Source organism: Lactuca sativa, chromosome 2, assembly GCF_002870075.4.
Source record: "Lactuca sativa cultivar Salinas chromosome 2, Lsat_Salinas_v11, whole genome shotgun sequence".
NCBI lineage: Eukaryota > Viridiplantae > Streptophyta > Magnoliopsida > Asterales > Asteraceae > Lactuca > Lactuca sativa.
In genome coordinates, this window is record NC_056624.2 from 183,225,021 (window position 1) to 183,235,306 (window position 10,286).

The 10,286-nt window shown below is 31.7% G+C and overlaps 1 protein-coding gene across 1 annotated transcript; it reads right to left on the reverse strand.

Moving 5' to 3' along the window:
• Nucleotides 1–9,119: 9,119 nt before the first annotated feature.
• Nucleotides 9,120–9,986, reverse strand: LOC111921604 (gibberellin-regulated protein 6). Its single transcript, XM_023917187.3, has 3 exons — nt 9,830–9,986; nt 9,677–9,734; nt 9,120–9,571 (listed from the first exon to the last, which is right to left on the reverse strand). The coding sequence occupies exons 1-3, from the start codon at nt 9,890–9,892 to the stop codon at nt 9,390–9,392; spliced, it is 303 nt and encodes a 100-aa protein (XP_023772955.1). The 5' UTR covers nt 9,893–9,986; the 3' UTR covers nt 9,120–9,389.
• Nucleotides 9,987–10,286: the final 300 nt, after the last annotated feature.

Here is a 10,286-nt window from a genome sequence, read left to right on the forward strand (position 1 = left end):
TCACGTATTTTTCAAAAAAAAAAAAGTAACTTTATTTATTTATTTTTTTAGGTAATTAAAGTTCCAAAATAAATAATTAAAAAAAGAATTTTTGGATTTTTCCTTTTATTTTGCATTTTAAAATTATTTTTAGATTTGGTCTCACGGTCTAATAAAATTAGCATGGTCTCAAATGAACCTGAATATATATATATATATATATATATATATATATATATATATATATATTCAGGTTCATTTGAGACCATGCTAATTTTATTAGACCGTGAGACCAAATCTAAAAATAATTATATATATATATATATATATATATATATATATATATATATATATATATATATATATATAAGGTTCAAATGAGAACTATAAAAGGTTAAGAACCGTAAGAAACTCTAACTTTAGATGTTTATAAAGGGTTTAGGGTACCCTAAACCCTTTATAAACATCTAAAATTAGAGGTTTTTACGGTTCTTAACCTTTTTTGGTTATCACTTGAACCACTCTCTATATGGTTTAGTGTAGTTTTAGAATATGACACATAATTTTAGAATATTTTACATTATCTCATTATTAATCAAGTGCTATCACAATACTTTACAAAGAGGTTCAAAACAAATTGTTTCTAACGAAAAGAAAAATGTATAAAATCATATATTACATATTATTTAACAAAAAGTTTGAAGCAAGTTGTTTCCAACAAAATCATAATGTCTAAAATTATAATATGACACCTAATTTCAGAATATTTCACATTACTTCAGAATATTGCACACAATTTCAGAATATTACATCTTAACAACATAATATTAAATATTGAATATTTAGAATTACTAGAATAATAACATATCAAAGAGTTTTAAACAAGTCTAGATTTAATTAAGCATTATTCTATTAGAATATTCAACATATAAGTTAGAATATCCTACATCATTATTATATTAGAAGATTATGCATATAACTTTTGAAAATAGATAACATATAATATTATTCTAGTAGAATATACACATTATTTTCAAGTAATTAATCAAATTATTCTATTAAAAACATAAACATTATTTAATTAGAATAGTCTGCACAAGGAAATCTTTAACAATGAACAATATTTTCAAGGAATAGTTTGCACAATGTTCTCTATATATATTATCATCTTTTCATACTAGAATAAATTGAACAATGTTATGTACATCTAATTACATGATGTATTTATCCTTTCGACATCTAAATTAGAATTTGACAAAAAAATATGCTCCAAAGTGAGTTTCCTATTTAATTTCACAAATGTATCCATATATGTTGATTTCAAGCATTTTGATCATTATCCTCCATTTCACTGTCTTCGGTTTCAATCATTTCCTCTGTCCCTTGATTTTGGGTTTCTACCATTCCAACATGCGCTTATCCACTTTCTGGCTTATTAGTACGTCAAAAAATTGTACTCGAAAATAAGTCATTGAATTGTTTTGCCAATTCCATGTTCTAGTTTCATTTGGAAACATCGATATACAATTAAAAACAATTTCTTCCATAGTCTCTTTTTCTACAAAAACTTTCTAGAAGGCCTTTTCAAACATTTCTTCATGTTCCTGAAAAACAATAAGACACTAAAATTATAAGTATAACTTATTAAATGAAATCATAATATTCAGTTGAATAATAAGTTATGAAGTACCATACGATCTATCATATCAGAATGGTAGAATATCAATTATGAACCAAAAGCATGCCATATCAGAATATCTAGAATTGCGAAAAATAGCAACATACTTTAATCTTTCTACTACTATAAACAATGTACTTTACTTCTTACTCATTATAGTAAGATAGTTTCAGAAAGGCTAGAATATTATACTAGAAGCTAATAAATAAAACGTAATTCCTAGAATATTTTACTTCACAAATCAAAATGACTTGAATAATATGATATATAAAATCAGAATGACTAGAATATTGTACTAAACATTAATGTTTTAAAATTCGTCATCAGTTTCTCTATTACAGACATCGATAAGGAATTTCAATATTTCAACATTAATTTTCAGCAATTCATCTTCAATTTATCTACTACCGAAGGATTATCATAAAGGATTGATTACTTATCGATTTTATATAATTTCATATCAGAAAATCGATTTTCAGCAATTCATCATCAAAGAATTTTGTTATTACTGAAGGATTATAAGTAAGTTTCGATTTTCAACAATTTACTAATCTATCATAAACTTTGCTATTACATAAGATTATCAACTCATCGACAATCGATTTACAACAATTTATGATAAAAATGGGAATGAACATGATACTAAACAGAATGGCTAAAATATTATACTAGAAGTTAATATACAAAATAGAATGGCTAGAATATTATACTAGAAGTTAATATACAAAATAAAATTACATATTTTACTACACAAATCAAAATTAAAAGAATAATATACTATACAAAATCAGAATGACTAGAATATTGTACTAAACATCAATGTTTAACAATTCATCCTCACTTTCTCTATTATAGACATCTATAAGTAATTTTGAGATTACATTGGTTTTCAACAATTCATCATCAATTTCTCTATTACTGAAGGATTATCATAAATAATTGATTTTAGACATCGATTCTTTGTAATCTCATATCAGAACATCGATTTTCAGTAATTCATCATCAAAAAATCTTGCTATTACTAAAGGATTAAAAACAATTATCGATTTTCAGCTATTTATCATAAATTTTGCTATTACATAAGGATTATCAACAACTCATAATCAATCGATTTCATTAATTCAACATAAAAATGAGAATGACTACCATACTAACTCTAATATACAAAACCAGAAGGACTAGAATATTATACTAGAAGCTAATACACAAAACCAAAAAACTAAAATTTTTTACTACACAAATCAAAATGATTAGAATAATATGTTACACAAAATCAAAATGACTAGAATATTATACTAAACATAAATGTTTAACAATTCATGATCATTTTCTCTCTTACATACACTGATAAGGAATTTCTAGATTTCAACATTTATTTTCAACAATTCATCATCAATTCTATATTATCAAAGGATTATCGTACATGATCGATTTCAACAATTATTCATCAATTTTTCTATTATAAAATAAATATCAACAAGAATTAATGAAAAACTCATCAACAATTTCGATATTTAGCAATTCATCATCAAAATTAGAATGGATAAAATACTAACTGTAGCATACAAAACTCAGAATTACTATAAAAGTATACTAGAAGCTCATATACAAAACAAAACAAAATGATTAGATATTGTACTATACAAAATCAGAACTAGTAGAATATTGTTTTGAAAGCTAAAGATTGAGTTTTTGTTGGAAAATAGCTTTATGTCCTTTATTTTTGAATTAAGTACTTCTCTTTGGTTCTTTAGACTAGACTTCAGTACATGTTATTTTAATCACTCTATCTACTTGGTATAATGACATTGGTGATTCATCTTTTATATTGAGAAGGGGAATTGGAATCTGATTCTCTCGAACAAGACATTGTTGAAAGGTGAAATCAAAGCCTTTGATGGGTATGAGTTCTAAAGTCGATTCTTAAAACTAGAATGAAACAATTTGAATAACATAATTAAGGTTTATGATTTTGAATGGTCGTCGATTCCTTCTATTTAGAAGGATAGGGTTTATGTGAATTTAAAGGATGATAGATTAAGGAAAGAAAGAACCTGTATATATGATTTTGATTCGTTAGCGATCTTCTAGGTTTGATCTTCAGTTTTTGTAAACAAGAAACCGAAATTAACTCTCTTTGATTCACTTTGCTTCAATTGGGAGAATGGTTAACAGCGAGGATATGATCTATGTTTTGATTTGATATACTAGGGTTATTCGACTTAGAATCTGTACAACCCAAATTATTCATCGGTTCAATTACACAATCCGAAATTTAAATAGCTTAAATTAATACCTGTTTTGTGAAGGAATGGTTGATAATCGAGATTGAATAAGAAGGCCGAAGTTATGAATTTGAAGTAATAATAATTTGTTGATAATCGAGATTGACCGAGGGTTTTCTGATCGTTTTTGGCTATGAGAATCAGTTAGGATTTGTTTCGAGTATGAATCAGAGGATGAATTCGAGCTAGAATCAGAATAAAGAGCTCGACTTTTGTAGCACCTGGTTTCCGGTATGTGAATTTTATTTGAGCATTGCCCTAATTTAGCCTTAGACTCGGCGAGTCATAGGGTCCGACTCGCCGAGTAGGGACGAGACTCAGGACGCGTTTTAAGTAGGCGACTCGACGAGTCCATATCCTGGACTCGGCGAGTCACCGCTGCGGGATGAAACCCTAAGTTTCAAGGGTTTGCACCCTATTTAAACTCTCATTCCGCCCCAACTCGTCCCCATTCACCCCCAGAACTCCCCCTACATCGTTTTCCCTTGTTTCCTTGAGAGTTTGAGGTATTCTTGGTGTGTTCTTGAAGGTTTTGAAGAGTAAGAGGAGTAGATCAAGAAGAGGAGAAGGAGATCAGCCATCCTTGTGTCATTTCAACCTTTCCTTTGAGGTATAACCCGTTTTCCCCTTGATTCTATGCTTAAAACTTCATTTGGGTCCTTCTTGGTCAATTCCCCAAGTTTGCATGATCATTATATGTTGTAATAAGGCGTTTGGCCTTTGGATCTATGTAAGATTGAGCTCCAGGAGCTCAGATCTGTTAGCTTTTTGGCCTCATGAGGCTTGTTAGCCCTAGATCTACCATTTTGAGACATTTTGAGCCTTATAATCCATATTGGTGAATATCCACACGTAAAGTTGGAAACTTTACGTGTGATTCGTGTCCTAGAAGTCCAGATCTATGAATGGCATGGTTTGGAACCGAGCAAATCGGTATATTTAAGGAGTGCATGGCGACGACTCGGCGAGTCGCATAGGTGACTCGGCGAGTCTGGTCGCGAGTCACCGAATTGGTCCCTTCTTCATGCGTCGAGTTGAGCCTTGAGTCACAGGGGGTGACTCGGTGAGTTGGGAGCTGAACTCACCCATGTTAAGACTCGGCGAGTCAATGCCCTGACTCGGCGAGTCCAAGGCAATCTTCATAGCTCAAGAACAGACTCGGCGAGTTGTTCATACGACTCGGCGAGTCTTAGCATAAAGTGTTCATCGGATGAAGATGAACTCGACGAGTTGTTCATACAACTCGGCGAGTAGGATGAAGGTGTTGAATGGCAGTTAGAAGGTGAACTCGTCGAGTCATAGCCCGACTCGACGAGTAGAACCAGGGACCCAGGACATTGGTTTGCTAGGGACTCGGCGAGTGGAGATCCACTCGGCGAGTCGGGTCAACTGAAAGTTGACTCCAGCTTTGGCTTAGAGTTAATCCAGGGGTAAAATGGTCATTTTACCTAAAGGACAGTTAGCAGTGTTTGATTGAGTATGTCGTGGAAATTGCAGCCGGAGGACTCCCGGAGCAGCAGCAGTCAGTTAGTTCCCGATCAGTTCAGCAGCTACTTCGAGGTGAGTTACCTTCCAGTAGCGGTGGGTCTAAGGCCACAATGCCGACCCACCAGTAGGAGTTGTATGATAGATGATTGTCTTTGTGATATCATCTAAGTTCGCTAGTACCTGACGTGTTATATGCTAGCATGATATGCTGTATGTGATAGTAGTAGAGCCTGGTTGTTCGGGCCGAAGGGTAGTCAGACACCCCAGATACGTCTGACAGTATGTGACGATATGTATGCATGCTGGCTTGTTATGTTATATGTGATCGTAGTAGTAGGGGTGAAATAGTCCCCGAGGATCGGTTGTTAGGACCGATGGGTAGTCAGCACCCCAGAATGGCTTGACACGGGTAAGACGGCACCCCAGAATGGCCGTATGGGTAGGTCAGCACCCCATAATGGCTTGACACGGGTAGGTCAGCACCCCAGAATGGCTTGACACGGGTAGGTCGGCACCCCAGAACGGCCGTACCGGGTAGTCAGGCACCCCAGAATAGCCTGGCAGTATATATGTTATGTGTTTGTATGGTATGCGGTACGTTGGGGGAACTCACTAAGCTTTGTGCTTACGTTTTCAGTTTTGTTTTCAGGTACCTCTGCATCGAAGGGGAAGGAGCCGACGCGGTAGCGGCACGTCATACACACACTCTTCGGTTTCCGCATTTATGAGATTTACTGGGATTGTACTATGATATTTTGATGGGATGTACGGTTTGGCTTTTGAGAACATGGTTGCAATGTGTTATGGTGTGAACAAACAATGTTTCTTTTTATTTAGACAATGTTTTATTTATTAATGTTTTTCTAAAGTAATATAAAAAAAAAAAAAAAATTTTTGGGTCGTTACAACTTTGCAATCGATTTAGGGTTAATCTGAAACAAATTTGTGATGGAAGGGTTTGTGATTAATGAAAGGGTTTTGGGAAATGAAAACCATATGAATGCATTTGTGAATGTGCCAAGTTACATTTCTACCCCTCCGTGTTTTCTAGTTAATTACAAAGTTTGTGTTATTTACGCAAACTGCCACCGCCAGTATTTTTTTTTTTTGATTAAATCTAAACCACATATCAGTTTTGATCAAGGGCTAAGATTTGGTCCTCATGTCTCACAAAATATAGATTGTCTCAAATGAACCCAATCCTATATATATATATATATATATATATATATATATATATATATATATATATATATATATATATATATATATATATATATATATATATATATAGAGAGAGAGAGAGAGAGAGAGAGAGAGAGGAGGGTTCAATTGAGAAAAAAAAAAGGTTGGGAATGGGGGAATCATTCTCAGCCACTTATTTATTTTTGCCACAAAAGCCTCCGTTGTACCAGCAGAAATGGGAAAGGAATAAACATGTGTTTTTGAACAAAACATGTTTCCTTAAACTATGTTAATCATTACCTTAATCTATACAAAACAGAGTTTTTTTCGATTTTTTTAATTTTTAAGAAGCTATTTTTATCGAAAAATGATTTTAAATATACCAAAATTCATGATTTTTTATTCTCTACAAATAGACATCCATATTGATATAGTTTTAAGATAAAATAAAAAATTTATTTTTTTTTTATATTTTCAGCTATCATTATTCATAAGTGAATAAAAATGAATCAGATTTTTACTACAGCACATTCGTTATTCAGTTATGAATAAAAACTTAATTTTTTTTTACAATTGAAGTATCATTCATATATGTATATAGCATATAATAAACATAGTATATTCATATTTAAATATTAGACGATGCATTCACTTATGAATATTACATAGTATATTCACTTGTGAATATTAGATGGTATATTCACTTATGAATATTAGATAATATTTTTATATCTGAATATTACATAGTATTACATGATATATCACATGTAAATGCTACATAGTATATTCATTTGTGAATATTAGATGATATATTCACTTATGAATATTACACAGTATATTCACATATGAATATTACACAATATATTCACATATGAATATTACAAGGTATTTTCACAAATATATATAATTTTTATATGTTATTCATATATGAATAACATACAGACTTGCATATTTGGTTTTTTGTTTTAATAATCATATACCGAGAAAACATATTCATATATGAATATAACGTGCTAATTTAGTTCATGCATTTCATCAAACAGTTGGAGTGTATACAATTTAACTTTTTTTTAAAAATGTTAGAAACATGATATTTTGACTATTTAAATCTACAAAAGAGTAGATTGATAGAGAAATATATTAAAATTTTCAAAAAAAAAAAAAAAAAAAAAAAAAAAAAAACGATTTGATATTTTTCTAACCTCAATTTTCAAGTTTTATTTGATAATCGATGTTGAATGAATGATATGAAGTGGATTTTTCTTGATTATCGATGATGTTGATCTAATAACGCTGAGAGTATAATTAATCATAGATGTTGAAGATCTGATCGTATTCAAGCACAATTGAAGGTTGAATTAAAAGGACCAAAAACGAATTTTTGTTGTTAACTGTTGAATCGTGTTGATTATTGACGAAGATCGATGATTGATTAGCACTGGATGATGTTGATGATGGTTTAATTGAAGAAATTTGGATGATTGTTGAAAGTTGGAGAAAAAATTTGGATGATGAACGATGAATGAGTTTGAACTACAGATACGTATTTGAGATTGAAGGTTGTTCTCATATTTACAAGTTTGCCACCGTGTCTTTTTATGCTTGAATAAAATGAGTGGCTGAGAATGATTCCCCCATTCTCAACCTTTTTTATTTTCTCAATTGAACCCACCTCTCTCTCTCTCTCTCTTTATATATATATATATATATATATATATATATATATATATATATATATATATATATATATATATATATATATATATATATATATATATATATATATATATATATATATATATATATATATGATTAACTTTGCGGACGATTATTAGTATTTGTTTGTCATAAATGAATTAAAATTAGTATGAACCAAACATATCACTCCCAATGATCGATCATTCATGAGTGTAACTTTTACCTCAAAGGTGAATCGATAGGCAAAGCTTCGAGATGAATTTTGGGTTTGACCTGTGTGAGATTGTAAACTCAATTATATTTTAAATATTGATAATATAAGAAATCGACTAGACCGCGGCCATGGTTTTTCATGTATTACTAAACTATTATTTATATTTGTTTAAGTTTTTGTATTTTGTAACATTTAATTGAAGCATATTTAGAAATTCATGATATACTTAATTGTTAATTGTAAATTCAATATATAAATGTTAATTTTATTATTATATTTTATATTATTGGTTTATATATAACACTTCAACTATAAAAAAAATCTTATGTCTAAAAAGGGGCCGGGCTAATCTTAACAGAGCTGAATCGAGCCCTCTGAACGGGCCTGACAAACTGACTCTGGCCCTGTTAAAAGCTAGGCCCACCCGGGACCAAGTCGCGTAGACCTCGATTTGTACTTATCACTGATCATAATATCATATACAGAAGAGCTCTTTTAATATGTTTCCATTACTCCAATTAACATAAAACTGTAGCTGTTTTGAATTTTGATACAAACACATCATGCAAATTAAAAATCTGAAATACGAAACTAGATAAATTCGCTCAAATATATTTCAACAGAATTTAAAATAATAATTGTGAAATATATATGGGGCCCAATCACATGGGGGATGCAATCCGATGGAGTGTGGCACGCTAACAAGTAACAAACTTTAAAAATCCGTTGGTCCTTTTTTCACTTTTAATCAAATCGTGAAATGGACCTCACAGTATTACAACATTGAAGAAGTAGAAGAAATAAATAGTAGGTAGTAAACTCATAGTAATACCGATGTTAATTGTGTAAATACCGGTGAAGACTAAGGGCATTTAGGACCACCTTCCTTGGTTTTCCAGTTGTTGTAGCATGGACATACTTGTTTATTTCCATAGAAACCTGGAGGCACACACAGACATTTTGCACAGCACTTTTGACAGAAGAACATGCATGGCTTGTGGTACTGCGTTTTGCTGCATCTCCTTATGCATTGCCCAGGGCACTCTGTTCATTTTCACACAAATCAGTCCATTAAAACTTCAAAATCACAACTGCGTTAATGGCGAATTGAAGAGAGTACTGGATCTAAAAGAAGAATGCGAAACTTACGAGAGCTTGTCAAACTTCCAGGTCCGAATCCGCCTCCATGTCCTCCCTTTGCCGAGACCTAGTTTTCATTTGAGAAGAAGAATTAGTTAAATAACGTCCGAAGAACATTAATCGAATAGATGAAAGTTGAAACGCAAAATTGCAGAGACTTACAGTTGCTTGAAGCATGGAAATGGCGATCAGAGCTATGAGGAAGACAGCGAAGAACTTAGCCATGGCGGTTGGGAGAGATGAAATGGGGAGATCCGGAGATGATTTGATGGAAGGAGAATGGGGTCTGATGCAGCTATTTATAGATGAATAAACAGTGATTCGCTTTGTTAGCCTGCATGCCGGTCCACATTTACACCGTAGGCCTACTACGTAGGGAACAGTTAAGTTCGGTTACGGGTTCAAACTCGGGCCGACACTACCCTAGTGGCCACATTCCCTCTCAATCCCTTCGAGATAATATTAATTGTTATATATTAAAATAGATGTAATACTTAATTAAAATGAATACTATGTAATATAGATAAATAGTTAAATATTTTGATTGTCGATTAAGTAATGATAAACTAAAAATAATGCTACCCAAAGCACAAACCATATATATTAGAAAGAAACTAAT